Source organism: Plutella xylostella, chromosome 3 (genome assembly GCF_932276165.1).
Source record: "Plutella xylostella chromosome 3, ilPluXylo3.1, whole genome shotgun sequence".
NCBI lineage: Eukaryota > Metazoa > Arthropoda > Insecta > Lepidoptera > Plutellidae > Plutella > Plutella xylostella.
The window spans coordinates 1,652,515-1,676,392 of NC_063983.1; the positions used below are offsets into that span (position 1 = coordinate 1,652,515).

Genomic DNA, 23,878 nt, shown 5'->3' on the forward strand with positions numbered 1-23,878 from the left:
ATTATAATCTTTACAAGAGTCAGTTTTCAATTCAAAAATATGTGTTTATCAGTCGGATACACAATAATAATCCAGGCTAATCTCCACCCTATTAGAGACGCCATAACGGTAATCATAACCCTTCAGACTTCTTCTCGACTGCAACATTAGACAAAATACACTACATGTTACCCAAGTGGTAGAACCCAGATAGCTGTCTCATTAATAACAATAATAACTCCTAAGGTCTATCATATTAAATTTATTTAGCATTAATCAAAACTCCTCCATCTCTATCCCCAGATGCTCATCGAGAAGTACTGCCCCGACATCGCAGCCACAGGCACGTCGTGTTGCGGCACGGACCAGCTCAAGAACCTCGACGAGAAGATCGGCACGGCCGCCACCCTGCTCGGCCGATGCCCCAACTGCTACCAGAACTTCCTCAAGCAGATCTGTGCCATGACCTGCGGGAACAACCAGGCGGATTATATTCATCCGGCGAAGGTCGTCAATGATTCTGCTACGGGTTAGTGCTCTTCTACAGTTTAGTGTTCTTATACTTGAACTTGACTAGGGTTTAGAGTTATATTTAAAGGATTTGCAAAAGCTAATCTGTCTTAGATTAGGTATGTCGGGGAAATTCTCACCCGGCTTTAAGTCTTGTTAGTGACGAGAGGTAGATTAGGGTTTGCCAGTCAGATTAGCGCCTGTCACTGACTGATCAGGGTGCGCTGGACGTATTTATTTAAGGAACACTTGAACACTTTGAACAGGCTCCTGTCGACCTGCACGACAGAATAAGTCTCAACATTGCTGTGGGTCCAAAACGTCTTATATTGGGGAGCTGCGTAGGATCAAGACGGTTTCGTTGATAAATTTTCCATGCTTTTTGTTTTAGTTACTTGAGAAATAAGTTATTCCACATCCTCTTAGGGAAATCATTGTGCTCTTGTAACCGCAGGCTAGATCAGTTTTTCCTTGTCACCCATCTGCTTCCGCAGTCTTCGCCGTCTGTCCGGAGGTCGAAGCTATCATAAACGTATCCCTACGGCATATTTATTAAATGATTGCAACTGCGTGCCGAATGATTCGATTTGAAGGGTGTCGAATGGGTTTATATGAGAACCATAGCAAGATATTCGGCATGCTAAATTGCTCCTATAGCTTTGCTATAAGAGGTAGGTTATTAATAATAATGTATTTTTCTATGACTACTAAGAAAAGATTTAGATTATTTAGCATGATCTCCCATTACAACATCATGTATGTTAAACACAATTTGATGATTCATTTTGACTCACAACCTGTGGTTTCTGTATTATAAAGTAATTATGTATTACATAATGTTTTTGTGTCACAAGCGTGTTTTAATGACACGAAAGGAAACCCTTCGAGCATAACTTGAGTATTGATTCCACTGGCTTGATTATACAAGATGAAATGTTGAAATAGAGCAGCAATAGATTGAAGCCAATGTATAACAAAAGGAATTTATTTAAACATTATGTCGTAGGTACCCAATTTATTTTATTTTAACTAAAACAACCACTGAACCTAGCAGAGCCCAATTAATCTATTTTTGTTTATTCAATAATTTTATTTTATGATTGTTTTTGCAAAAGAATAAGTTAGGTATAGTATACAAGGAAAATCATTATGTAAAATTTATTAGTTAGGTACATGCTAAAGTCCCATATTTATAAAAGACACGTGAAAGATGTATTTATTGTTACCGATTATCAAAAATCTTTTTTTGTCATTTCAGGAATCGCATACATCGAAGAGATCGACTACCATCTCTCGGACACGTACATGCAAGCCACGTTCAACTCGTGTAAAGAGGTAAGCTTTTCATGTGAATTTCAGAAATTACTAGAAATACAGAGATGTAACACAACATTGTAGGTGCTCCTACACTGAAATAATCTGAGTATTAACTAAACAGTTTTCAAAAGTAACTTTTATGAGCGTTACAAACACTGTCTTCGGCCTACCTTACGGCTAGCCACGTCTCTAAAACGTTGGACCATCGGATCGGAGGGTATCCCACACACGTAGCTTCGACATCCCGTGCTACTTTTACCCCAGAATCCCCATAGTAAAATATTTTAAGCTGCAGTGAAGCTCGCAAGCAACACACTTACTTTTGAAACCCCCTAATCTCCCCTCTCTTCCCCCCCCAGGTACAAGTCCCCTCCATGAGTCAGCTCGCCATCAGCGTCATGTGTGGCAGCTACGGAGCCACCTACTGCACAGCCCACCGCTGGTTCAGTGCCATGGGAGACGCCACCATCCCATACGTGCCCTTCCAGATCAACTACATACCTGGGGATGAGTCTAAAGATGGGTTCAAGCCGTATAGTGCGGTTACGAAGAAGTGCTCTGAAGGCAGTCCGGTAAGTTGGCGCTAGATGGCGTTGTTTTGTGTTTACTATAGGTGGAGCTACTGTCGTGCCGGGTGGTGGATGGTTCAGTGCCATGGGAGACGCCACCATCCCCTATGTGCCCTTCCAGATCAACTACATACCTGGGGATGAGTCTAAAGTAAGGTTCAAGCCGTATAGTGCGGTTACGAAGAAGTGCTCTGAAGTCTGAAGGCAGTCCCGTAAGTTGCCATTAGTTTGTATGGAGATTATGGTCCTGCTGTGTTTAGGTCATCGATAGTTTTCTGTGATGGGAGTCGCCACCATACTAGAGGCTAAAGATGGGTTTAAGCCATATAATGCGGCAACTAGAAAATTCTCTGAAAGCAGTCCGGTAAGTTCCGTTGTGGCTCCGCTAGATGGAGCTACAGTCGTGGTGTATCAAAATGTCGGCGTTGGTTCTCTGCCATTTTATAAGCATCCATCTAAGAGGCATATTTCCATAGACTCCACAATACAAAGCAATTTACCCTCCCTCTTCCCTTCCAGGGTTCCCCCGGCTGCTCCTGCCTCGACTGCTCCGCCTCGTGCCCCGCCCCCCCCGCCGCGCCCCGCGCCCCCCCGCCCCTTCTCCATCGCCGGAGCTGACGGATACGCCGTCATCATGGCGATAGTGTTCGTGATATTCACCACGCTGTTCCTGGGAGGGGTTTATTGCTGTAATCAGGAGCCGAATGTTGTTGGTGAGTTGGGTGTCTTTTGTTTTTTTAGGTATGAGAACGTTATTGTGTTTATAATACGGGATGTTTAAAAGATTGGGCTCTTTTGGTCATGGTCAATATTGGCCTGAGAGATTTTCAATGAGATTTCTAAAAATTTTATTTTTATGTGTTTTATGATAAGGAATGTTTAATCGATTGGCCTCTTTTGGTCGTAGTCAATGACAGATTTTGAATGAGATTTCTAATAACTAAATTTAATCTAAAAACAAATAGATTGAGTTCGGAGTTTTCTGACAATCTAAATTATAGATGGCGCTAGTAATTTTCTTGATAATGAAATCCCTGTATAGTATTCAAAATATTCATAAAATACTGCACATACATACTACATTACTTCACAAACACATTTATATATCATCAACACTGAACTATCATAAACTTGTAGAGACATTTAGTGCCTTGAAACTCTGGTGGTGGTCTACTTCTGTTGAATGGTAGAACCATAGAGGCATACTAATACTTTTTTTCTGTGTCGGCACTTGTTTTGATTTGCACAAGGCTTTGAAAGAGGCTGTTTTCACATGTGTGGCTTTCCCATGAGAAGCTTTCGCGTTTCGGTGTATGAAATCATAATGGCAAGCTCAAAGCTATAAACATTTTAAAATCAAGATGGTGGAATTCATATAAAAAGCCTTTTGCAATATCAAATCAAGAAGAAGATTTTCCATGCTAAATCATAAAACTTTTGTGGCATGGTCATAAACAAGTGTAAAATAATTTATTGTTCCCCATTTTAGTATGGAAATATCTTATGATTTATTTTATTTACCTATATTTATGTTGCATCTATGGGAATTTGTGTCTTGTGAATGTTTACTACTTACTAATAAATGAGGTTTAATAAGTACACCAATCTTTGTTACAAGTATGACAATTTTTAAATGTGAATATGTATTTACATGAAAAAACATTAAAAATATGTCGATAACTTAACTAATAATTACGGATTTTCATTATATGTACATCGTAATATTATTTTGTATAAGTAATTTATTAGTTTTACTTTATACATTACACACTGACCATAAATTCCCATCTATGCACTTTTAAACGGCACTACTCTTAGCTAAGCGGGTTGCCCATTTTTGGAAATTAAACCCAGATTTTTTGTTCAATTATTTTGGTCCAATAAAATATTTTGAACGTGTCCAACACCGATATGCTAAGTGTTCTGCCGTTATTCCTATATTATATAAAGGGTGTAATAATACCAACGACCGCATAGCCTTATAGACGCCTCATCACAATTTCTATACTTAACGTAAAAGTTGAACTGTTAAAATTCCTCCCGTAGTCATCTCAACAGCATTTTGGAAACTTCGTCACATATTCTAACTTCAAGACAGAAGCAAATTTCATTCCCGGATATTTGCTGGTGATATACTCTCTGGCATAAAAAGCTTTGCCTTTCCAATAAGATCTTAGGCAGTGCTTTCCTATTCGATAACTATACAGTAATGTTATAATTTTTGGAAATAAAGTATAATAAATATACCTACATACAAAATATCCGACTCAAAGTATCACCACAAGTCACTGATGCGTCTATAAGGCCGTGTCCCCAGTAGGTAGACTGTTAGCGACCGACTGAGTTTGCGGCGTATCGATTTAGTACGCTCTTCCATATATTTGAAATGGAGTGTCCACAGTCTGCTAGTTCAGTACTATCTACTGACTATCTCAGTATCTCGTCGCTAACAGTTTGCCTAGTGGGGACACGGCTTAAAGGCTATACGGTCGTGGTGCATATGGCTTACGGTCCCGGTGCATGTGTAGACGGATGGGGCGAGGCGCGCGCGCTGAGGGGCGACGGCGCCGAGACCAGCCCGCTGCACAGCCATCGCTCCAGTACGTATTTATTGTGTTTTATATTGTGGTGAGGTAAGGGTGAGGGCCATAATTCAGTGGGAAGTTAAGGGATGCGACGATATTATGTTATACTTTCGTATGCTTCGGACGGCACGTTAAGCCGTGGGTCGTTAAGCCTAGTCAGAGGCGTTGGGGGCAGCTTGAAAATATCTGACAGTCGGGTTGCCCTCTTACCCGGCAACTCTCTCAGCACAAGCTTGCTTGTATTGGGGTCCGCCAACCCGCACTAAGCCAGCGTGGTGGACTAGGCCTAAAACCCTTCCTTCATTGGAAGGCGACCCGTGCCCCAGCAATGGGGACGTGAAGGGTCGTGATGATGCTATACTATAATGGGTAGTATTAGGGACATAATTCCATGGGAAGTTGAGGGATGCATCAAAAAGCGCATTGGGCGTGGGGAATTTTTTTAATTTACGGGCGAATTCCTAGTTTGGGGCCACCCTTTTTGTGTGTTCTGTTTACTCCTGTGTCTCATTGAAATATGGCTCTTAGGGTGCAAGTTACATTGACAGAGATTCAAGAGTTTGATTATCTAAAACATTAAGGGTGAATTCGTCCAAACATCACGTTACACGAGAATCACTATACCGGAATTAAAATTATACGCGAGTAAATATCTAGGATAAGTACATTTGCATTCTACCAAGTTATACCATGATTAAATTGAATGAACGAGGAACGAAACTGTAATGCAACTAAAATAAAAATAGCTGCGTTTCAAAGCATGCAATAGAAATGACATGCCAACTTAGTTTGAATGGATTATAAAAGTATGAAATTGTTTATGTTTTAATAATTTATTCGCTGTTGTTATTCTGAGACTTTGCCTTTTAACGTACTTTTGTTTATGTTTTGACAGATGTGTTTATATGTCATTATGACGGTTTTCTAATCAGCTGATGTGCTGCCACCATTACAAAATTACTCTCGGATAAGCTCGTTACACGGTCAATTTTGGCGGTATAACATTTTATTCTTGGGACAAGCTAGTTATCTTGGTTTCAGGTTTGGTAGAATGCAAAATCTGCTTACTCGCGAGTAACTGGTACTTTACTCGTGAGTAAAAAGTTACTCGACGTTGGTCGAATCCGCCCTAATTCGTATATACAAAATAATTATGTTACTTGTACCCCTTTATAAGTAAAATATTTAAGGTTAAATATGGTGACTAACAGCATGAATATCTCTAATGGTGATGGTTTGAATGAACTCAAATTGTGTGATGACCAAGGTTCGAATCCTGTGCCTATGTAACTACCACTGCTTGCTTTGAACGCACTTGTTAATCAATATCATATTTATAAAATGTATGCTATAAATAATTTACTCTATATTATAAAGCAGACGATTGAATGGCGATAAGGTTAACAATACTGAATGTTTTATCCCGGGTTCGATATCCTGCCGATATAGTAACTTTTTCTCGTGTTCAGGATTTCTCCGATACTTAACATCTTAATAAAATGTCTATTGGTCCCTCTATTACATTTGATCTATAACACGTTAATATATAGGTATAACACCGCAACCTGTGAGTTCTATTTACTATCCGTTATAATGTTGTATATACTTAAACAAAACATAAGATAGGACCCTAAACCCCAGTCATACACAGGCCAATAGCATACGCCTATGAAACAATATCGTTTCACTTCAGTTTCCTTAGCGTTTCATTAGCCTCCCCAACCACCACCTCTCTTTCACGTCAACCACATTAACACGATCAGGTGTAGTGTCAGACAACGACCAGGAGATGGCGTCCCCCCCCACGGGCGCCGACGCCACCGACGCGCCCGCCACGTTCTTCGAGAGGCTCGGGGCCGACACGGAGACCAAGATGGAAGACTTCTTCCAGTGGCTGGGTGTTACGATGGCGTCGAGGCCGTGGATTGTGCTGTTTTTGGGTGAGTTGTTTGGTTTAGTTGAGATTATTAGAGCACTAGAAAATGGTCTCTAAAATCGACTCTCCTGTAATTATGAAAAGCTAAGCTTTGTGAAAAACAAGTTGACGTTGATATAGCCTTTATTCTTATGCCCACTTTTGAGGTTGTCACAGAAAACCATAATACGAAAATATAATTTTTGGTTTTGCACCATAAATCTACTGCAATAGTACATTTGAACGATGGGAAGTTTTTGTTATTCGTTGTAAAATGGCAAAATTCATAATGAATGTTAAATGTCTACCCTCCTTTCAATAAAAGGCTCTTATAGTCTACAAATAACGGAGGCTACAAAACTATCTATCCCTTGCCTAAATTCCACCCTATAATAAATCATCCCTACAGCATCACAGTCCAACCTAACCTAACACAAAATCCCTTCCACAGGTCTCTGCCTAATCGTCGGTCTAGGCCACGGAATCAAATACATGGAGATAACAACAAACCCAGTGGAACTGTGGGCCTCACCCACATCTCGATCCAGAGTGGAGCGAGAATACTTTGACTCTCACTTCGAGCCGTTCTACCGGACTGAGATGCTCATAATTAGCTCTAAGGGGCTGCCGAATATTGAGCATAAGACGCTAGATGGCGTTGTTAACTTTGGACCGGTGTTCAACGCGAGCTTCCTGCTTGAAGTGCGGGCGCTGCAGGAGAGGATTAAAGGTTAGTTGGTTAGATTTTTTATGTAAATATGGTTTGGTATTTGGATAGTTAATGATTGGTTTAGGTCGCCCATTGACAGGAATAGCTAAACTCATAAAGTTAGCGTTTTTTTCTCCTTTCAGAGGCCATTAAACATACGCTGTTTTTTCTTGAAATGGCACAGTATAACACAATTTGAAAGTGACATTATAAGATTTAAGTATGTATAGTGAGCTCAAAGGCTTTAATTTAAAAACGAAAGCTTCTCATAAAGTTGTAGTGCCAAAATTCAAACTTATCAAAAATACCACTAAGCAACAAACTCATCACCTTTAATTTCCAGCTCTAGGCAACACAACGGGCATCCAAGACATCTGCTTCGCGCCCCTCTCCTCTCCCTTCACTGGCCCAGTCACCCCCGACAACTGCGCCATACAGTCCATCTGGGGCTGGTTCCAGAACGACGTGGAGATCTTCAATGAAACTGATGTCGATGATCAAGGAAACGAGATCAACTATTTGAACAAGATTATCGATTGTACCAAGTGAGTGGGTTAAAAGGTGTTTAGGTATCTATCTATCTATTGCGGCGAGCTGATTTTCCGCATCTAGTCTCTAAGGAAGGTAAGGTTTGTGGTAGTTATAGTATTTAGGTCTAAATGTGGGATAACTGTGCCATACAGTCCATCTGGGGCTGGTTCCAGAACGATGTGGAGATATTCAACGAGACCGATGTGGACGATCAGGGAAATGAGATCAACTATTTGAACAAGATTATTGATTGTACCAAGTGAGTTTTTTTAGGGTTTCTGGAAATTATGATAGGCTTAAGGTTCCATAGCAGCACTATAACTTCTATTCAAAAGCGTTTTTTCCAAAACTTCAGTTTTTTTCAATTGGCGGCGCTAGTTGCTGTGGTTGAACCTTAAATGCTGAGTAACTGTGGGAAACGTACAGGGTGTTGCAAAATTGGTATACTAAGCCGAAACCTACATGTGCAGCATGGTATATCTAATACCATGCTGCACATGTAGGTTTCGGCTTAGTATACCCTTTTTGCAACACCCTGTAAAAAACAAAGAAAAGTAAACACAAAGTAGGTTAGGTATGCTCAGGTAGTGCTGCGGTCCCAAAAAAAACCGTGAACCGCTCGCTAGGCGACTCTTGCATGAAATTTGCATTTAATTTCTACTGCTCAATGAAAAAAGTCACATCCAGTCCCAACTCCCCTCTCAGTATCGACCATGAATGTTGAACAAACCTTACTGTAACTAACCCTCCCCTTCTCTCTCCACAGCAACCCCTTCAACCCGAGCTGCCTCTCAGTCTACGGCGGCCCAGTCCTCCCCGCCATAGCCCTGGGCGGGTTCCTGCGCGCCGCGGAGCCGCTGGGCAAGGACTCGCGGTTCCACGAGGCCACCGCCGTCATCATCACCCTGCTGGTCAACAACAAACATGATAAGGAGCAGGTGAGTTGTTGATACTTTAGTGAGGTATGTTATTATACGACATGGTAAAAGGCAAGAGCGATGCCACAGGGGCGTTGTGTGTGTGTAGCTGTGAAACTCCATCGATCTATGTATAAATGAGTTGAAACGGCGGAACGCCAGGTATTATTACTAACTATATAACGCAACGCTCGTATGGCATTCACTGTGTTAAAATAACTGCGTTGCGGCAAGGCAGTCACAAACATCCGTGTCACATGTTCTGTAGGTCCAAACTTCCAACATTAACAGAAACTGCCATTTTAAATTTAATTAAGTGATTATAACCAACAATAATGCGTTGTTGCCTACAATCAGCTATAACCATTTCTTTTTCTTTTCAGCTAAAACCAGCCCTAGAATGGGAGAAGACCTTCATAGAGTTCATGAAGAACTACACTGAAAACGAGATGCCTTCATACATGGACATCGCCTACACCTCCGAACGGTCCATAGAGGATGAATTAGACAGAGAGAGCCAATCCGACGTGTCCACTATACTCGTCTCTTACTTCATCATGTTCGCGTATATTGCTATCTCGCTCGGACGGTTCACGACGTTTTCGAGGCTGCTGGTTGATAGCAAAGTCACGCTGGGGCTTGGAGGTTAGTGATTGTTGTTACATGTTTAAATGCTTGTGTGTTTTGTGTGTGTATGAAGCGGAGGGGAGCCCTTAGTAGCCCAAATATAAGTTATTACTTACAATATCGTGGCAACATCAAATAATCAATAGAAACTGTTCTACCTGGTGTAATAATTATAATTAAATTAATAAAAAAATATATAAGTAAATAAATTTTACAATGAACAACTACGTTACTAAAGAATCAAACGAAGCGTGGCAATACTATTAAGTAATGTAACATAAATTATGTGACAACACAGTATTCATAATTTTATATTTCTTTTACAGGTGTGATGATAGTGCTCGCTTCAGTGGTGTGCTCTATCGGTTTGTTCGGATTTGTGGGAGTACCGGCTACCCTGATTATTGTTGAGGTAAACATTACTATTTTAACTACTATTCAACATAACATCACATGGACATTTAACCGAGAGCAAAGAATTATGGTCCTTGATTGAGACCACAACAGAAATCAAAGTACTAATAACTGTCTGTCTGTTTATATTTTTTTCGAAAATAAATCAGAATTTAATGTTTTTACATCACGTCAGGGTCACCACTTTGGAAAACTAGGGTAGGCTTTCTGCCTATTTCACATATCCAAGTTTTAAAAAAACACGGAAATTTAGGAGCGTTATATACTGTATTCTAAACCTCTAAATCCCATTACAGGTGATCCCATTCCTGGTGTTAGCTGTAGGCGTGGACAACATCTTCATCTTGGTGCAGACGAGCCAGCGCGAGGCGAGACGACCTACGGAGACCGTGGCTGAGCACATTGGGAGGACGTTAGTATATTATTATATACGGGCTGTTGCAAAAAGGGTTTAGTAAGACGAAAAGAGTTTTTTATTGGCGAATTTTAAAGAGTCGTAGAACAAAAGTTGTTTAGGATGACCTCCTGAGTCACCCCTTTCGGATTCTATACCACTTTTGTAACATTAAATATTCGTACATCATGTTTATATCTAATAGCACCTTACATCTTATCGTATATCATATCATGTTTAGGGGCTCTGAAAGCATTTAAATTCGCATGTCGGTAGAACGTTATAATGCAATAATAAACAAGTATCAGTGTGTTTTGCTATGAACTTAGAACAGAACGCTTCAAAATGCGTGCGTTTGAATGGCACGGGTCCTAATATTTTTTAAAATACTTTTTACTGCGTGCGAATATTGGTGTGTAAGTTTTACTCCCCTTCATCAATATACGTACTTTATAGTCTTTATTCGTTTCCAATTTCTTTAACTTATCTCTCTTTCCCCCCACAGTCTCGGCACAGTCGGCCCGTCAATGTTCGTGACATCCATCTCCGAATCCGTGTGTTTCTTCCTCGGAGCCCTGAGCGACATGCCGGCAGTAAGGGCATTCGCTCTATACGCCGGGGCCGCGCTATTGGTGGACTTCATTCTGCAAGTCACGTGCTTTGTTGCACTATTGGCTATCGACACGCATAGGCAGAATGATAATAGGTGAGTTTGTTTGATATTCTTCTAGTGGTTTAGGATAGGAGGTTTGGAAATAGCCAATCAATATCAATACGTGAGTTACCAAGTTATCTCTCTATGTGTGTGTGATGATGCGGTAAAATGGGATTGAGTGTGGAATAGCCAATGAGCGATTGTTATGATGTAGTGAGTTCGTTCGCGATGTATGCAAGTGCCACGCTATTGGTGGACTTCATCCTGCAAGTAACGTGCTTTATCGCGCTATTGGCTATCGACACGCACCGGCAGAATGATAATAGGTGAGTGTGGTGGATAGCCAATCAATGCAAGAGTTACCGAGTAATGTCTCTATGTTATGATGCGGTAAAATGACTATATTTGATGCGGAAAAGATCGGTAAAAACTGTCACTAAAAAGTTTGTTCTGGTTGATCGATTGCTTTCGTGTTATTCAAATTTAATACTATGTTGTGTATTGTACATGTATACATATATCTTTTGTGTTTGTCATTTAATTAAACGAGTAAAAATCACGAATCTGTCTCGGGATAACTAGGAAAACTAAATCATTCAACTGAATACATAATTATATTCTGGCAGTTGGTCAATCAGGTTGGCAATCAAACCTACGCCCTTTCCTCAATTTAGCTACGCCCTAAATTCCGACAACTTTAACCAACTAACCCTCCCCTAATCCCACAGATTCGACATATTCTGCTGCATGCGCGGCCAAAAGACCGACAACGCGGAACAGTCAGAAGGCGCTCTCTATAACCTGTTCAAGTACGTGTACGTGCCGTTCCTGATGCGGCGCGAGGTGCGCGCCAGCGTCATGGTCCTCTTCTTCGCCTGGCTCTGCTCTAGTGTCGCTGTGAGTTGAATATACTAAATTAATTATTTATACTAAGTTATAGCTTACCTTAACAGCGCTTTAAAACCTGTAGGATTCAATATAAATTTCGACCTAGACGCAAAAATAGGAGACAGAAAAAGATGGCGTCGCGTAATCTTCCTGATGCCAGTATCATGCTCATCTTCTTCGCCTGGCTCTGCTCTTGTGTTGCCGTAAGTGGAGTATACTAAGTTATAGATATATTTGTGTACTTAGTTACCTATACGAAGCAGTCGGAGTGGGCGTTATACAAGCTGTAAGGCTAAGGGCGGCGCCCCATTAGTGCGTTACGTCGTCGCTGCGAAGTTTTCCATATTTAAAAAAAATATTACCTTGCGACGACGCAACGCAATGCAGCGTAACGCACTTATGAGACCTCACCCTTAGCTGTAAAATCGAACACCAAAAAATATGGCTATTTCTAGTCTTGATAAACTGATCCAAATGACCAAAGTTTTTCATTTTAATAATCCTTTTTTTCTCCCACCAGGTGGCGCCACACATCGACATCGGCCTAGACCAAGAACTATCCATGCCCCACGACAGCTTCCAGCTCAAGTACTTCCAACATTTGAACCAATACCTCAACATTGGCCCCCCAGTCTACTTCGTGGTGACGGAGGGATTAGACTATTCGGACAAGGGAACACAGAACATGATATGTGGGACCCGGTTTTGTAGCCCCGACAGCGTGGCTATGCAGCTTTATGCAGGTAATTTTAGATATTATAAGAAGGGTTTTCTAATGCTTGTAGGCTTCCTGCTGCCGCTACACTGGTTCGTTATCGACGTAGATAAACCTCACTAAATTGCGATTCGTTTATCGACGTCGATAACAGACAAGTGAAGCGGGCTGGTGGCAATAAAAACCTTAATCATAGGGTATAAAGTAGGCTTTTACGTTTGTGGCGAGTGGTGTGTGTTTTGTAAATGATTCGCTTTAACATTTTTACTATCAATTTCCCAGATTTTGGTCTGTTAAGAATAACTGTTGTTAGGTAATGTGATGTAGTCTTTTGATCAAGGAATTAATTATACCTATATTAAATATATTATCTTGACTTATCTAAGACTTGACTCTTACAAGTTTCCCAAATATTATTGGATTATTTAAGGTAAGATAATTGGCATGTTTAAAAAGGTAAGCAAAAGACTTTAGATACATTTTCTGTGTCTTATGTTTCTCATTTTGGACGTTTTATTATTTTGTTTCCATCCGAATACCGGAATAAATGATTATTATACATCTGTATTACTTTATTTTACTAGTAAATCAGTGTCGTTATATTTAATACATGCCGTTATGTATGTAGTTTTACTTTAGAACTATTTCGTATCCTTCACACTGACTGACAAAACATTTATACAATGTATTGCAATGTCCCATCCTGGAAATGTAAGACCTAAATACTTACCCCTAGTTTTCCGTGATAATATTGTGTTTCCATTCCGATAAATATTTCATTTCACTGAGACCACCTGCCAAAACTTATAAACTAATACTTACACTCTCCTCATACAAGATGTTTCTATCAAACAATCCTCCTTCTCTTTCCACCGCTAACATATACCCATAACCCTATCTCTTTCAGCGACCCAACCGTCAAACGATCGCTATCTCTTTCCACAGCCCACACTAACCGATAACTTTACTATCTCTTTCAGCAACCCAACTGTCGAACGAGACCTACATCGCGCAGCCGCCTAACTCGTGGTTGGATGACTTCTTCGATTGGTCGGATAATAGCGCTTGCTGCAAGGTGTACCCGAACAATGGCAGCTTCTGTCCTAATGATGACCCTTGTGAGTGGAAGGTTTTGCTATTTGTAATAATAATAATGATAAGGGAGAATCTAGACGGCTGCTACCCTTTGTGGATGTGATGTGTGATTAAATGGTTAATATTGATGAAATGGTTAAGACTGTATTGGAGGTTTTGAGAACAAAGCTATTTGTTCTTACTCCGTATGACTTTATTTATGGGTGGACAGGTCAGGATGACTATGATTTAACGGCCAATTATCAAAAAAACTTAAGATTCTATAAGCTGAAAACTCCCATGTATTGTAGGTACTTTTTACTGATGACTGGGTTTCCAGAATTCTAATATGAATGTGTATTCTCTATCTATGGAAAATATAATGTACCCAAGAAAGCAGACTTATTTACCTTACTAACAAATTTATTACCCTTCCAGCGGGCACCTGCCAACCTTGCGACATCAAGCTCCTGGAACCAGAAAACCGTCCCAGCTCAGCAGACTTCAACCACTACGTGCCCTTCTTCCTACAAGACAACCCTGGAGCCTCCTGTCCCAAAGCAGGCCACGCGGCTTACAGCCAAGCCGTCAACTACCAGATGTTCAACAAATCCGCCAAATTTGGAGCCACTTATTATCAAGGATACCACACTGTGTTAAAGACTAGTGCAGATTATTACACAGCTTTGAGATCTGCTAGGTCTGTAGCCGCAAACTTGACTGAAACGATAAACAGAAGTTTGAAGGAAGAAGGCAAGAATGTGACAGTGAATGTGTTCCCGTATTCGGTGTTCTACGTGTTTTACGAGCAGTATCTGACGATGTGGCCCGATACGCTTAAGTCTATGGGGATATCGGTGCTGTCGATCTTCATTGTCACGTTTATACTGATGGGCTTCGATCTGTTCTCGGCTTTGGTGAGTTGTGGTTATGTTATTTATTAGTAGTTAATAAGAATACGGTTCATTTTAAAATTAAGTAGTAGTATTTTGTGACCCCTGATCGAAGGATAGTGAATCATTTATGAAATGACCTGTGTACTAAAGGTCTGTCTTCGATCTAAATGTCATGAAACATGAAGTTTTCTGAAAGTTAATTATCTTTCACGGTCCAGTCGTGTCTAAATTACAGCGTAGAAAGTGCTAAATAAATGAATGCCTTCAGACATTGTCTTTCATATAAGTTTAACGTGCAGTTAGTGTGGTATGCGTCTAATTCTTAATCGTGTTTTATTCTCAGGTGGTGGTGATCACGATCACGATGATCGTGGTGAACATCGGCGGCCTCATGTACTGGTGGGGCATCAGCCTCAACGCAGTGTCGCTGGTTAACCTCGTAAGTACCTGTATTATCATGGTCAGCTAGTAAAACTTTTATTTCTGAGGAAAATATTATCAATATAGTCTTACAGTCAGTTTGGTTTCAACACAGCCTTACGTAGCCAATCGGCTACCGAATCAACCGAGATTGGTATGTGGTAGAAATTCAGGTACACATACAAGTAACAATACATGTTTATATACTATTTTATTATGAGAGGGGGCAAAGTTTCTATACGTGGTTCTCTCTGATTCCTTTTATTCTGATCCCCTTATTTTCAGCTCAGCCAGCTTATCTTCAATTATACTCTTTTTTATATATCAAGTTTCTCAAAGCTACCCTTCTTCCGCAGGTAATGGCAGTTGGCATAGCCGTGGAATTCTGCTCCCACCTCGTCCACAGCTTCAGCGTGGCCCCCGGGTCCGGCCGCGAGGCTCGCACTCGCACCGCCCTGACGCGCACGGGCAGCGCCGTGCTGTCCGGCATCACGCTCACCAAGTTCGGCGGCATCATCGTGCTGGGCTTCGCCAAGAGCCAGATCTTCCAGGTGATTGGCTAGTAGAATCATGGCTGTGTTAGCGGGAAAATTATTCACATCATATATCACGTCCCCACTGCTGGGGCACTGGTCTCCTTCCAATGAATGGTTTTAAGCCTAGTGCGGAAAATTATTATAAACCAAAAACCAAATTTCATAGATGCTGAGAGAAATGTAGACATTTTTACTCAAATAGACCATTTTAGTGATTTTCCCGGAAACTCAAAAAATATACACGAGAGTTTCTATCTTTGCAACGACGAAATACAATTTTACATCTTTGTGCCCCTGGCTCTAGAGACCACGGTTGTCTGGGGTCATGACGGCATGATATTTATCAAAAGCCTAGGCCGTCGCATGAGGGATTGCGGGCTGGACATCCGCTCTGGAGCGTTTCTGATGCAGAGGATCTCTCTGGCTGTACAGCGAGGCAACGCTGCCAGCGCCTTGGGGACCTTTGCGTCGGAGGCGTTCCGGAGCGAGGACACTTAGTTTTTGTTCTTATATTTAAGTACCTATAGTTTTAGGTTATTCTTAAGTTTAGAATAAGTATTGTATTAGTATTGTAATTTTAAATTAATGAAATAAAATATGTATTTTTAATGTGTTAATTTATGTATGTAAGATGGTAATTAAAACTGTAAATTAAAGTATTTTAGACACTCATTCAACGCTAGGCTACCTTTAAGACTACTTTCTAGCATATAAAGTGGCGCCTCTTTCGGAATTTAGCATAAAACTTTTGCCGTTAAAGGTATTTCTACATTAGTAGACCTATATTAACGCCATATTAGTTTTTAAGTTGCCGGTTTGAGATGAAATTATAAAATTTTAGTTTAAAAACTTTGGTTCTTTGATCCAGTTAATTTCCAATTTCAATACTACACAAGGATGTAACCTTATTTCGCCAGTTAATTTTGAATATCACCGCCATTCAATTACGGACCTTACCTCCTTACCAACAAAGTTTCCATTCACCTTATCTCTTTACCAACACAATCTTTATCCCGGCAGGTGTTCTACTTCCGCATGTACCTCGGGATCGTGTTGTTCGGCGCGGCGCACGGGCTCGTGTTCCTGCCCGTCATGCTCAGCTATATCGGTGAGTCAAGACAATAGTGTGATGTATAGACAGGGGAGTGTGGTTCAAATTAACAGACGTCTATTATACTAGATACCACAAATGCACCCATATCTATGAAAACCACGCGTGCCGAAATTTGTGTAGAAATTGACACTGATATTGACAGGAGGACGGAACTACATGTATTGAACCAAAAGTTGAGAAATGATCAAACTTTTGACTAGTTTTGACACGAGTATAGCAGTACGTACTACATATAGTGCCACAATCTTATCTGTTCCGGTGGTCAAAATGTGTACTAACGAGACGTCATTGTCAAACGTCATTTCATACTCTGTGCGTTATTTGAGTTGTCAATTTCTGCGAAGAGGCTGACGCTACGTTATTTAATTTGTTTTGTGATTTTCTGGGTGTAAAAATGCCAAAAGCGCTGAAAAGTGATGCAAGAAAAGTAATACTAGATATATTGGCTTTTATGCAGGAAGAATAACTTATTCATGCGCCTTTAATTCCGTTAGAAAAATTGGAAGAACGAGTTGCAGCGTCTACAGGTTAGTGTTGCCAAATATGACGAATAATTTTACCCATATACTCACATGTAATTTTATTAATATTTTCCCGAGAGACCCGTACCCCAGCAGTGGGGACGGGATGGGTCGTGATGAAAGTATATAATCTTTATTTTTCTTTGATTACAGGTGTGAGTGAAGCTGCGTACCTATACCCAGAAGAATTTCTCGCACCTGCAGCGATTTTAGACGAAATAATGATGATTAATGACATCTTCTTCTTCCACTACGAGTATCAAGGGTTGGCTGGAAGAAATGGATTTTTGGCAATTAGTCTTTGTGCATTGTCTGAATTTCTTTCAATTTTATGCTCTTGTTTCTTGTTACTTAAGAAAATGAAAAAATAAAGTGTTCATAAATAAATAAATAATAATTAAGTACAATAGTTTTCTATCTCGTTATTCCCACGACCCACGGATATTACCTATATCATTGTAAAATCTAGATTTAATGTCTTATATCAGAACATAATCAGAACTAATTTTGTTTCTGTTCGCCGTGGACAATTTTTTTATACAACAAATGTCGTTTGATATATTATATCCTCTTTCATTTACTATCGACCCTATATTTTGATTTATCTATACTTATGAATGTACCTTATTATAAAAATAGGTAATAGCAGAAATGAGTTGTCGTTTAAACCAGAAATAGGCAAAATTTAATCGATGGCATCACTGGATTCAATGACAGCGACGTCGCTACCGGAACAGATAAGATTGTGGCACTATACACTTGGGGAATCTAGTATAATAGACGTCTATGGTCAAATTGCATCGACAGAGGTAGCTATTCAGAAGGCAGAACTTTTTATTTTAACACAATCAAACTATAAATTTTGCTAGCAAATTACATTTACGGAAACATCCATAGAGTCGAATTTTAATTAAAGATATTAGTTTTTTCTATTAGGAGTAGTAACTCTAAAATTAGATTTTCTGCCTTCAGAATCCACATCAGTGAGTATTTATGGTTTGATCCATCTAAGTTTAAAGTATGTTTGTTTGTAAAATGTTGAATAGTTGATGCAATTTGATTCAGTTAAAGTCTTTTTTTTATCTCAGATGCTAAATTGACAGACGGTTCATCAACAGTCGATTGTCCCATGAATCGATCTATTGGCGGACTATTCGATGTACAATCGATCGACTGTTGATGACCCGTTTCCGAATCTGTCAATTTAGTACTTATCTGATAAAAAAATAGACATATATTTGAACATGTGAGATTTGATGTTTAAAAAGTGTGAATTGTGTGATGGGTTTTATTTATCTTCTGTTTCGTATAAAGTCTTGATGAATATAAATATTGATAAAATCTTACAAGTCTGGCTTTGCCAGCTAGGATCGTCATTCCAAAGTAAACAAAAATAAAAAGAGGATAGCTAATTATAATTATAATATTATTATATGTTTAAGTTACTATTTAATTTAGGATCGTGGTATAAAGCATAGGTACATACATAAATTATTACTTATAATATGCATGCTTATAGTCTATACCTACGTTTTCGTTCGATTTGCACTAAACTTTAGTTTGCGATTCACAATTTTTGTTTTACCCTTCAGTTACCGAAGAAAAACTTTAATTTCCTAAACCATTTCTAGCTTCTTAACTTTTTGATTGAATCAAGTGCTTACTAACACAGCGAGCGAGGTAAGAAACAGATTACCTAATTACGCTTGAGAACACATTTGCTTTTGATCACTCTCACTGTTTTTTTTTCGCTTACGCACTTATTAATGAAATAAAATTATTTGTACACAAAAAACAATATCGAAGTTAACAAGTTGTAACGTAATTAGGGTACAAAAGGCGGTCTTATCGAAAGCGATCTGTGCCAGACAACCTTTAAATGTTTAAAAATATGTGGAATTGATTTAATAATAAATTATTAATTCTTTTAATTATCATATTTGAAGACCTTTTTGACCTATTTTACTAGTGATGATGTGTTATCTTACCACATAAATTATGGAGTGTTCGTGCATCTTTCTAAAACGAAATGTACAGAAAAAGTTAGATTTGAATTTCGTTTAAACTTTGTTATAAATAAAGAAGTCGTGTTTTTTAAAATAGAAATATCATTATTTTGTTATGCTACCTAGTGTAAATATTTTATCACTTTTATTTCATTTACCTTTTAACTACTATAATGGCTTTATAAACTTCATATAATTTTGCTTTATAAAATTGGATTATTCTTTGAATTTATATTAGAGGATCATTTTATGTACTTACGTATTACCTGGTAATCTTTGGAAAATAGCAGGATTGTAATTTAGATTGTTGTTAAATCATCATTTAATTTAGCCAATTCCTGCAAACAAACAAAAACAAAACGATAGAATTACTGAAATATTTATCAAGGTGCTACAGAAATTTTGATTAAGAATTTAAACCACCCCAAGTATGAGGGATACTTAACCCATTTTACCAGTAGTGGTCGAAATATGGCCACCATACCATATTTTAACTATGTAGGTATATTCTATTGACATAACGTCTAAAACCAATGTAATATTTTAGCTTTACTACCAGTCAGGCAGGTGATTCAATCCGTACGTTTTCAGGCTCGCCGATGAACAAACAGAAGCTGCACAACCAGATGCTGCGGGGGAAGGAGATGGGTGTGGCAGAAACGTCCTTGACTCGAGTAAGCGACGGCCGCGAATCCAGGCCCTACAGGCAGTATAACTTTGACACATTGCTAGGTTGAGACGTCGGACGAGAATGGATCATGTTGAAGTGAATTAAGTTATTGCCGTGCTGTATTATTTCATGAGGGTCGCGTTGAGAGCCGTGTTTGGAAATTTTCTTGGGTATTTGAACTTTTTTTTGGAAGAGACAAGTTTTTTGATAAATAATGTCATGAGCATGGCAGACATTTGGAACCTATACTTAATTATCCATATTTATATTATTTAAGGTTCCTATGCAAGGTTACTGTGAAAATTATATTACAGCTTCATTTAAGTTAAATTGATATAAACAATATACATATTGATTCACATCCTTTCTCGTTGCCGACGCTTTACTAACGCAGGTGTATAGTTGTGGTGGCCTTAGATGTATCATACAAATCACCTTGCTTATAAACATTACACCACATTCATAATCATAATCTACTTACAAGGTGTTGCAAAATTGGTATCCTAAAATGTAATATGCAACGTGAGTCCTTTCGGCTTATTATATACTTTTTGCAACACCCTGTATATATTTGCGATATTTTGACGCTTCGATAGCTTCTTCACCAAGCTGCATTAGACACGTAGTAATATATACTGAACGGGTATTCGTTATTGAAATTTTACACGCTATTATATTTTGGCGTATACTGGAATGTATTATGTTTATAAGCAAAGTGTTTTTTTTTTTTCAATTTATTTGTTTTGAATGCTGAATATTAAGTTATGCCTTTCGAATGTTTGTCTACTCCGAGAGGCATAGTTTATATTCGGGAGGAATGGTTGTACTATTTAAGGCGAAGCTACTACGATCCTTAAAACTTTTAAGTAAAAAGTATATTTTTATTTGTAGTAGCCATCAATAGATTTTGTGTAAAAAAGTGTGCTTCGCCTCAATATTGAATGGATAAATAGCATTTACTGTAGTGATTACGAAATGTATTTTTTAATGAAAAGCATGACTGTATATAAAATTATACATTTCGATATCTTACGAGGGACTGGTTTCTAACCATTATGAATAAATTATTCGGTTTTGGGACGCCCTTCCTTTAGATATACATAATTTTATAATCATTATTATGTTTTAATAGCCCTTCGCATGTTAAGATAGATTTGTGTAGAAAACCTACCAAATTAATTGTCATTCCTATTAATGTCGAATTTAATTTAATAATTAAATTATTTAATTTATTCATGTTTCGCTTAGCATCACTGCCTATTTATTATTTGGATTTCTATAATTTAAAAGAAAATTTTCATGTAATTTTGATTAGCACCATTTTAGCGTTACCTTATGCACGTATCATTTTAATTTAATTTTATAGGTACAGTGACATTAAAATTTTAGGAATTATTTATACGTTCGTTTAATAGGCATTATTGTTTTGTTTTGCTTTAAGTGGAACTCTAGTATAATGTCATAGTTTATTATTATATTTTATCCAGAGTATTTAACCGAAAAACTGTCTAGATAAATGTAGGCTTAAGTATTTTAAAAGAAATAAACTTCCTATTGTGGATTTGTTTAGATAATTGCTGAGATTACCTTTAACAGTTATTATTTTTCCAAAACGTATTTAAATAATCTACGTTTATTCTTATAATAATTGTTCCATGTTTAGTGAACAAGTTATTTTCTGCAACGAGATTTTATAAACACACAATGGTGTTGTATCAAATTCATTTTGCAACAATGGTGACTAACAAATGGGTACAAAGCTTTATAACCAAAACAATACTAATTTTTCAACAAATTGGTGATGGTAAATAATTTAATTGGTTTTTAAACAGCCTAGTCTCTCGACACATTTGTATATGGAGCTCTGTATCTTTTCCAGGTCCACCTATAAAAAACACCAAGAAAATTAAAGAACAAATTATTATACCTATCTTAATTTATTAGTTTGAACATTGTGTTTTGTATTAAGTTTTGTGATTATTATTCGAATTGATTAACTTTAGTAGGTCCCCCTAAATGTTCCTATTTAAAAGTAAATGTATAGTGAAATGTGTTGTAAACAACATACTTTTAAATATATTAGAAAAAAAAATGTAATCTGCTACAATTCCAAATATTAATCGGTATTTTAATCAATTCACGAACACATTGGAATCTCCTACTTAAAGTTAGTACTTAATATAGAGATTATAGCTCTTTGTCCAAAGGTTAATGTTGTATATACCTACAGACAGTTTATACATAAATATTGTGATAGCAATAAATTATGTTTTTTTAGTAACTTATTTTTGTTTCATTTTTAATTTTAACGCACCTTTGCATGTATGCGTGCACAAATGTTATCATTTGAATGCATGGAGTAGTTATAACGATCATTAGTATAAAACTGTCCTATCGCGGAGGCAAATGGTATTCCTCGTGTTGAGAATCGTATCAAGTTAATTTCAATATCTATTTACTTATTACCTAGTTGACGAATTAATGACATTATATTTATTGCTGACAAAGGAACTACTCAGCTATAACAGTGTAAGTAAGTGCACTGAAACAGCACAAGTTTAGATAAAGTGATGTACTGTTCAATCAAGGCACAGATTATGATTTTGACGTACGTATGTAAGTAGGTATACGTGCCTGTCACTAATTTATTATATAAAAAAAGAATGGTATCAGTTATAAAGTCAAATAAAATAAGGCAATAAAAATACTTTTTTTTATACAGTTGAATAGTTTTAAGTTTATTCACACGTAATAAAAAAAGTTGCAAAGCTCGCAAAGTACGTAGTATGTACTTATAGATTTTCCAGAAATACCTACATGTTTTAAATCGATGTAAGTAGTGCATGGTATTTAAGTAGGTATGTGCCTATGCTTTTATCTGTAGTCCAGCACAACATAGAATCGTTGTAAGATATTTGACGTAATTCGGCTTTTATACTCATATATTTGCACATACAAATTATAAAATGAAGGTAACTTCTATGTAATATGCAATTATGATCATATCGTCGAGGTACAATACATACTATTTTTGACTGAACAAAATAGTTTACCTTTAATATTGGTATGTTGGTACTTGGTGTATAGTTTTTGTTAACCCTAGTGACACGCATTAAATGAATAACACATACTGAAAACCCTCTGAATTTAAATATCAGCATGACTTAACCGCCACTTGGACGTGACAAAAAACACTAGCTAAGTCTAGTGTACTCAAATGATCTAGCAACTTAAGGTTTAAAATAACCCTTACTAATAAATACACGGTATATTCAATTAATAATTCATATATCATTGATGGTATATCTAGAAAAAATAGGGTTACCATTACCATCGTTATCATAATGAGTTAGGCACACACGTACTAAAATGTACTATGAAGTGATTGTACTTCCACCAGGCATAACAAGAGGAGGGCGGCGACGGCGACTGGACTTCCGAGGCCCTGCCTACGGCAGTCTAGACGCGACCGAGCCCCTCGCCACCACCAGTGGAACCATCAATGATGGCGGATAGTGCCGGCAGAGACGGTTAGTGACTAGCGCCTGAATGAAGAAGACACTGTGAAGTGAATATTTTGACGATTCTATTTTCAAGAGTGTGCGTGGTTGGAGATGTGTTTAGTTACTTTTTTTAAGTTAATGATGCAGCTGAGTGTTAGTGGTATAGTGGATTCTGTAAATATCTATGTTAAACTTAAGTACATCACAGGATATATCGATGGATCTACGATTATCTTGGGGAATAGCGAAGGGTATGGACTTGATCTGTATTTTGTAGAGGCTGGTTTATCTCACTGTACCTCTACACAATAGGTATATAACCTCACATAATTTTTCAAGGTTTGTAAGAATTTTAAAGCTTAATTTTAAGCAAAATTGTGTATAATAAAAATAGTTAGAGAATGGCTCCAAAT

The 23,878-nt window shown here is 38.1% G+C and overlaps 1 protein-coding gene across 1 annotated transcript in view; it reads left to right on the plus strand.

Moving 5' to 3' along the window:
- Positions 1-22,243, plus strand: part of LOC105385759 (NPC intracellular cholesterol transporter 1) — a 54,476-nt gene extending 32,233 nt beyond the window's left edge. Inside the window, 22 exon segments of the mRNA XM_048626102.1 lie at positions 283-508; positions 1,748-1,824; positions 2,166-2,378; positions 2,895-2,942; positions 2,944-3,088; positions 4,904-4,975; positions 6,724-6,900; positions 7,327-7,605; positions 7,928-8,129; positions 8,882-9,053; positions 9,416-9,677; positions 9,986-10,071; positions 10,370-10,485; positions 10,973-11,173; positions 11,851-12,019; positions 12,531-12,753; positions 13,706-13,843; positions 14,238-14,716; positions 15,039-15,134; positions 15,472-15,666; positions 16,672-16,759; positions 19,884-22,243. Of these exon segments, the coding sequence (XP_048482059.1) occupies positions 283-508; positions 1,748-1,824; positions 2,166-2,378; positions 2,895-2,942; positions 2,944-3,088; positions 4,904-4,975; positions 6,724-6,900; positions 7,327-7,605; positions 7,928-8,129; positions 8,882-9,053; positions 9,416-9,677; positions 9,986-10,071; positions 10,370-10,485; positions 10,973-11,173; positions 11,851-12,019; positions 12,531-12,753; positions 13,706-13,843; positions 14,238-14,716; positions 15,039-15,134; positions 15,472-15,666; positions 16,672-16,759; positions 19,884-20,029 (3,810 nt within the window). The 3' untranslated portion in view covers positions 20,030-22,243.
- The last annotated feature ends 1,635 nt before the right edge of the window (positions 22,244-23,878 follow it).